Consider the following 7611-nt stretch of genomic DNA (forward strand, 5'->3'; position numbering starts at 1 on the left):
AGTTTGCGGTTTTCCAATCCGCTGGGATCGGCTTAGAATCCAGGGAATTTTGGTAGATTACAACCAATGCATCCACTACCTCTGCAGCCACTTCTTTTAAGATCCTAGGATGTAAGCCATCAGGTCCAGGGGACTAGTCCGCCTTTCGTCCCATTATTTTACTGAGTACAACTTCTTTAGTGATAGTGATTGTATTAAGTTCCTCCCTCCCTATAGCCTCTTGATTATCCAGTATTGGGATGTTTTTAGTATCCTACCATGTAGTACTGCAAAATATCTGTTCAACATCTCTGTCATTTTCCTGTTCTCCATTATTAATTCCCCAGTCTCATCCTCCAGGGGACCAACATTTACTTTAGCCACTCTTTTCCTTTTTATGTACCTGTAGAAACTCTTACTATGTGTTTTTATATTCCCTGCTAGTTTACTTTCATAATCTATCTTCCCCCTCTATCTTTTTTTTTTTAGTCGTTTTTTGCTGACTTTTAATAGTTTCTCAATCCTCTGGCCTCCCACTAGTCTTGACCACATTGTATGTCCTTGTTTTCAATTTGATACCATCCCTTATTTCCTTAGTTAGCCACGGGTGGTTATGCCTTCTTACAGTCTCCGTCTCTTTGAAATATATTTTTGTTGCGATTTATGAAATATCTCCTTAAATGTCTGCCACTGCTCATCAACCGTCCCATACTTTAATCTATTTTCCCAGTCCACTTTAGCCAACTCTGCCCTCATACATTTGTAGTCTCTTTTATTTAAGCTTAGGACATTGGTTTGAGATCCAACTTTCTCACCCTCCAACTGAATTTGAAATTCAATCATGTTATGGTCACTCATTCCTGGAGGATCCTTTACTACGAGATAATTTATTAATCCTGTCTCATTATACAGTACGAGATCTAAGATAGCCTGCTCCCTGGTTGGTTCCACTGTTCAAGAAAACTATCTTGGATACATTCTATGAACTCTTCCTCAAGGCTCCACTAGCCAATTTGCTTTGTCCAATCAATATGAAGGTTAAAATCGGCCATGATTATTGCCGTTCCTCTTTACAAGCCTCCATTATTTCTTGATCCAAAAGTGTAGCTACTGTTAGGGGCCTATAGACTACGCCATTGAGCACTGGACCAAGACTAATCAATCATTGTAGAGGGAACTTACAGCCCGCAGACAGGAGAATGTTATTCTGTAACTATTTAATGTGAGGAAGTGTGAAGTGATGCACTTTGGGAGGAACATGGGAAGGAAATATAATCTAAATGGTACTATTTTGAGGGGTGTGCAAGAGCAGAAGGAACTGGGGATGCACTTTCACAAATCTTTGAATGTGACAGGACAAGTTGATAAGGCAGTTAAGAAAACATATGGGATACTTTGCTTCATAACTAGGGGCACTGAATACAAAAACAAAAGTCATGCTAAATCTTTACAAATCACTAGTTAGGCCTTAGCTGGAGTATTGTGTACAACTCTAGGCATTACACTCTAGGAAGGATGTCAAGGCTTTGGAAGGGGTAGAGGTTTACCAGGGATGAGGGACTTCAGTTATGTGGAGAGATTGCAGAAGCTGCTCCTTAAAGAAAAGGTTAAAGAGAGACCTAATAGAAATATTCAAAATTATGAAGGGTTTAGATAGAGCAACTAGGGAGATACTGTTTTTGATCACTAACCAGAGGGCACAGATTTAAAATAATTGACAAAAGATCCAGAGGAAATGAGGAAATTTTTTTTCTAGGGGGTTTAATAAGATCTGGAACTCTACCTTAAAGTGTGGTAGAAGAAGACTCCACAGGAACTTTCAAAAAAGCAATTGGGTATGTACTGGAATAGGACACATTTTGCAGGGTTATGGGGAAAAAGCTGGGGTATGGAACTAAACTGGACGGTTCTTTTAAAAGAGCCAGCACAGGCACGACAAGTTGAATGGCCTCCTTCTGTGCTTCATGTTTCTATGAACTCTGGGCTAGATATGAACCCATGCCGCAGAGGAAAAAGGCTTGTGTACTCTCTTAGGTCACCAAGTCTCCCTTTAACATTAATTTGATCTCTTCTCCTATACTTCCATGGACTTGAACTCTCCTCTTGTGCTACAAGCCCATGAAGGTTTTGCCCTGATTTGGCTGATAAACTGGTCTTTCCAGTCAAAAAATCTCAGGATGAAGTGTGATTTAGTTTGGTTTTTGAAATAAAGTCAAATTTATGATTTTTTAAATCAAGCATCAGTTGTTTCAACCACTCAAGTCCTCATCAGCAATGCAGGGGGTTAATTACTATTGAATATGTTACATGTACCCCAAGGATTAATGTGGCATTTTAGGAACATAGGAACAATTATAGGGCATTCAGCGTCTCTAGCCCGTTCCCACCACTGAATTAGAACGTGGCCGATCTGTATCTTAATACGATTGACCTGCCTTGGTTCTGCAACCCTCAACACCCTTGCCTAACAAAAATCTATCAATCTTAATTTTACATTTTTTAATTGATCTAGCCTCAACAGCATTTTGGGGGAAGAGTGTTCCAGATTTCCACCACCTTTTGCATGAAGTGCTGCCTGACATCACCCCTGAATGCCCTAGCTCTAACTTTAAGCATATGCACCTTTGGAATCAGAATGATGCAGTACAGAAGGTCGTCATTCAGCCTATCTTTGAAAGAACTATCCAATTAGTCCCATTCCCCCACCCTGCAATTTTTTTCCTTCAAGTATTTATCTAGATCCCCTTTGAAAGTTATTTATTGAATCTACGTCCACCACCCTTTCAGGCAGTGTATTCCAGATCATACCTCGCTGCATAAAAATAAATTCTCCTCCTCTCACCTCTGGTTCTTTTGCCAATTACCTTAAATCTTTGTCCTTTGGTCACTGACCCATCTGCCAGTGGAAACAGTTTCTCCTTATTTACACTGTCAAAACCCTTCATGATTTTGAACACTTCGAATAAATCTCCCCTCAACCTTCTCTGTTCCTTGTCTGGATTCTCTGCCAGAGGAAATAATTTCTCTCAACCCCCATCAACTCCTCTAATCATCTTAAAAACCTCAGTTAGATCACCCATTAATCTTCTGTACTCACAGGAACATAAGCCTAGTTGATGCAACCAGTCTTTATAATTTAACCCTTTCAGCCTCTATCATTCTGGTGAATCTGCAAAGACAATATATCCTACCTGAAGTGCGGTGCCCAGAACTGAACACGTACACTAAATGGGTCTAACCAGAGCTTTATATAACTAACAATTTCCACCCCTTTGCATTCCAGCCCCTTGAGATAAAGGGCAACATTCTATTAGCCTTTAAAACTATTTTCTGTAATGACAATTAAACTAAATAACTACTTACAACACAAAATTCATTTTAAGTGATACCGCATCAGTGTTTTTGATCTGTGTTGCACTTTGTTTTGATACTACTGTATATATGATGGTTGAAACTAAAAGAACACCCAAATTTTTCCTGTCCAACTGACCAGTAAGGATCATACCATGGACAGAACGTACTCAAACCACAGCTGGTTATCACATTAATACAGCCTCTATAGTGGTGGCAGAAAAGAATGACCTGTTGAGCAGAACAAAATAAAGATCAAACCCAGTGAATAAATATTGGGCAACATGATGTTGATTAATGTAGTTGTGTGCAAGTAATCTAATTATAGGGGCTCAATTACAGCAAATGGTTTTGAATTTAGGACTAATCATAGCTGATTTGTGACATTAGATCCTGTGACATTGGAAGTTAATGATCTATTTAGCTTTTTTCAAAAGCAGCAAATCCATAACTCAATCAAAATAGCTATTATAGGAACTTACTAGAATAAAAATGATATATGGATAGCAACTTCTAATGCAGACAGAATTTATTCAAACAGATCAACATATTCCTGAACAAGATCAATATATTTGTACTTGAGACTTTTTAATATAATGGTGGCAATCTCTGAATCACAAGATTTATAATAAAAAGGAAGCTTAAACGCACAACCAAAATCAGTTACAAAAACATTTTTGTGCTAACTGAACATAAAGTTACTTACCTGATGGATGACATATATTGCATACTGAAGCTGTTGACGCTGCAAGAATGGATGAAGATAATACAAAAGATGCCGCAAATGTAGCTCCCTGTTTCGATGAGGAACAAGGATGGCTGTCTTATACTGAGCTTTGCATTGTGGGGGAGTGTACCGTCCACCAGCTTGAACATAGGGATTTTTTCTTGCAATTTTGCTCATAACTGGAATTTTCTGAAAGCTGATCGTCAGTGGTCCAACTGTGTAAATGTTGACAATAGATCAGTCTACTGTACAAGCTTACAGTTATAGACATGAAACACAAACATTCTCATTTAGAGCAGAACTAACATAATTCTTGTTACATTCACAATGCAACAGTATAGAATAGTTACAGCACACAAGACCATTCGTCCCATGCCGGCTCTCTGCAAGAGCAATTCAGCTAGTCCCACTCTCCATTCCACCCCACCACCTTAAATCTGTGTCCTCTGGTTCTTGACCCTTCCGCCAATGGGAACAGTTTCTCTCCATCTACTCTGTCTAGATCCATGATTGTGAACGCCTCTATCAAATCTCCTCTCATTCTTCTCGAAGGAGAATAACCCCAGCTTCTCCAGTCTATCCACATCGCTGAAGTCCCTCATCTCTGGAACCATTCTTGTAAATCTTTTCTGCAATCTCTCTATAGCCTTCACATCTTTCTTAAAGGTTGGTGCCCAGAATTGGACAGAATACTTCAGTTGTGGCTGAACCAGTGTTTTATAAAAGTTCATCATAACTTCCTTGCTTTTGCACTCTATGCCTCTACAGTTGGGCCTCTCTGGTCCGGCATCCTTGGGACCTGACCAGTGCCAGACCAGAGAATTTTCTGAACCACAGGAAGTCAACTGATGACAACGCTACTGACAACGGCCCGGACGCATGTGCGCATGCGCTGCGCAGAAGCCGGCTGCGCAGCATTTAGTCGTCCAGAATCACACTGATTTTTAAAAATCCTCAGGCCCAGCTTTGGTGCCTCAGTCAGCCGCCTACCCTTCTCCCTTGCTTTTCCTTTCCTGGCCCGCTTACCTCAATGAACAACAACAGCAAAAAAAAACACTACACGCACACAAAAAAACTAGAGATCGGAGATAAAATGGAGGATAAAGTCAAGGAGGGACGCCGACCCTTACCCACGATCCTGCCCCCGGCACCAGTCCTTGTGTAAGCTGAGAGCACAGAGCCTGACTGGTGGAAGTGGCAGCCCTCTTGCACTGAGACACACACACAACAACCCCCCCCACTCCGAGACCGGGGCAGGGAGGGGGGGGGGGGGGGGGCTCTGCAGCTTTCAGACATGCGCGTCCACCGCCAATCAGGCAACGAGAGGCGGCCTTGGCAGCAAGGAGCACATGTCAAACCACAGCACCAGCCAGTGTGTAAAACCTCCAGCTGGCCAGGGCAAGGCTGTCAAGATTTGTCATCCAAAATGCATCACACATAAGTTTAACACGTGGAGCCACCATTTTTTATTTCAATGAACGCCACCCACGCTGGACCAGGGATGTTTGCGGACTAGAGTCCTGGACTGGAGAAGTACAACCTGTACTTAAAGCCCAGGACCCCATCTGCTTTTTTTAACTACCTTCTCAACCTAACCTGCCACTTTCAACGATTTGTGCACATATACCCCCTTTAGGATTGTACTCTTTAGTTTATAATGCTTCTCCGTGTTCTTCCTACCAAAATGTATCACTTTGCATTTTTCTGCATTAAATTTCATCTGCCATGTGTCTGCCCATTTCACCAGCCTGTCTATGTCCTCTTGAAGATGATCCCTATCCTCCTCACTGTTCACTATACAGGTAGAGTGTCTGAAATCCAGAAACCTCGGGACCAAGGCCGTTCTGGATTTCAGGTATTTCCGGATTTCGTAACGCCTTTTCAATGTCCAGAATCCAAAAACGCTGGGCTGAGGGGGGAGAGTCCGGGGTAGCAGAGGTTTCGGGGCGAGGGGGGGCGGTGGAGGGTCCTGTATGGCGGAGAGGGACGGCGGCAGAGGTGCTGCGGGTCCGGCAGGGAAAAACCTGCATCGAAGACCGTCAAAAAACGGAAGTTACAGCGATTTAGTAGGCAAGGGTTTGGTGAATTTTAATTTTTTTTGAATTTTTTTTTGTGTTTCCCCCCTCCCTAGGCCCAACTCGCAGCGGTAATCAGTTTTAAAAAATGTCCAGATTTCGGAATATTTTCCAGATTCCGGACGGCCCCTCTACGGATCAGCGCGATGTCTGGATTTCGAATTTTGGTACACAGGATTTCGGATGCTCAACCTGTACTTCCAAGTTTTGTGTCATCTGCAGTAGAAAAAGAAAAGAAGCAGCCCAAGGCCTAGGACCGAGCTAGTTGAAGTCCTTCAGATGTTTTCAGCACAAAAAGTTCAAACATATACAGTAAACTGAATTTTTTGGCAGCTATTTTCTGTCTGCAGCGCTACTCGAGCAGCTCACTGGAGTGGGGGGGGGGGGGGGGAAACCGAGCAAACAGTACCATGCCAAATAAAACCTTGTAAAATATTGCAACAAAATACATCGATAGGTCATAGAGCAGTTTGCCAACAGAAACAAGAAATTCTGCTTCCAATAGGATCATATACTAGAGCACCAAAATTCTGTGCTACAGAGCCATGGGGCATAGGTTTGCAACTACAATCACCATAGACTCATCCAGCTGAGGCAAGTATTTCCTCATGGAGCAAAAGACATTCCCATTGAAAATCAATTTTGACTACGCTGCAGAAATGCAACACCCATTCATCTTTTTAGATTTAGTCTAGTCACAATAGTGACTATGGGCCCAAGTTTCCACAAGAAAAAAAACGGGCGCCCCTCCGAGCTGGGCGCCCGTTTTTCGCCGCCTAAAAAAATCCTCGGTATTCTCCACCTACTTACAGGTCCTCTGGCCCTCGGCGCAGCCAGCACGAGCTGTGGGGGGGGGGCGGAGCCAGGTCCCGGCGCTGAAAACAGTGCCGTGACCTCTGCACATGCACGCTACAGTCAGCACACAAGTGCAGTAGCTCCATGTGCCGAACTGCGTGGGAGGGGCCCAAAGCACGCAGCCCTGGCTGAATGGCCTCACTGGGGCTGTGTGAATAAGGCTCCTCCCATGGCGCTGCCTCCCCCCCCCCCATGCCGACCAGACCTGACCCCCGCTCGCACCCCACCCCCGGACCCGACCTCTCCCTTCCCTTCCCCCCTTCCCTCCACCTGGACCCGACCTATTTCCGTCCGTCCGTCTCTCTCTCTCTCTCTCTCTCTCCCTCTTCCCCCCCCCTCTCTCTCTCTCTCTCTCTCTCTCTCTCTCTCTTCACCCCCTCTCTCTCTTCTTCCCCCCCTCCCTCTCTCTCTCTCTCTCTCTCTCTCTCCCTCCCTCTCCCCCCTCTCTCTCTCCTTTTCCCCTCTCTCTCTTCCCCCCCCTCTCTCCCCCTCTCTCGCTCTTCCCCCCCTCTCTCTCTCGCTCTTCCTCTCTCTCTCTCTCTCTCTCTCTTCCCCCCTCTCTCTCTCTTCCCCCCCCTCTCTCTCTCTTCCCCCCCCCTCTCTCTCTCTTCCCCCCTCTCTCTC

The 7611-nt window shown here is 44.1% G+C and overlaps 1 protein-coding gene across 1 annotated transcript in view; it reads right to left on the bottom strand.

Annotated features, from left to right (window-relative positions):
- The window catches only part of LOC139275060 (beta-1,4-galactosyltransferase 3-like), a 51826-nt gene that overhangs the window by 33029 nt on the left and 11186 nt on the right, over window positions 1-7611 (bottom strand). The window contains exon 2 of the mRNA XM_070892000.1: window positions 4037-4272. Coding sequence (XP_070748101.1) covers window positions 4037-4272 — 236 coding nt within the window. The remainder of the gene's footprint in view (window positions 1-4036; window positions 4273-7611) is intronic.

Source organism: Pristiophorus japonicus, chromosome 10 (genome assembly GCF_044704955.1).
Source record: "Pristiophorus japonicus isolate sPriJap1 chromosome 10, sPriJap1.hap1, whole genome shotgun sequence".
Lineage (NCBI taxonomy): Eukaryota > Metazoa > Chordata > Chondrichthyes > Pristiophoridae > Pristiophorus > Pristiophorus japonicus.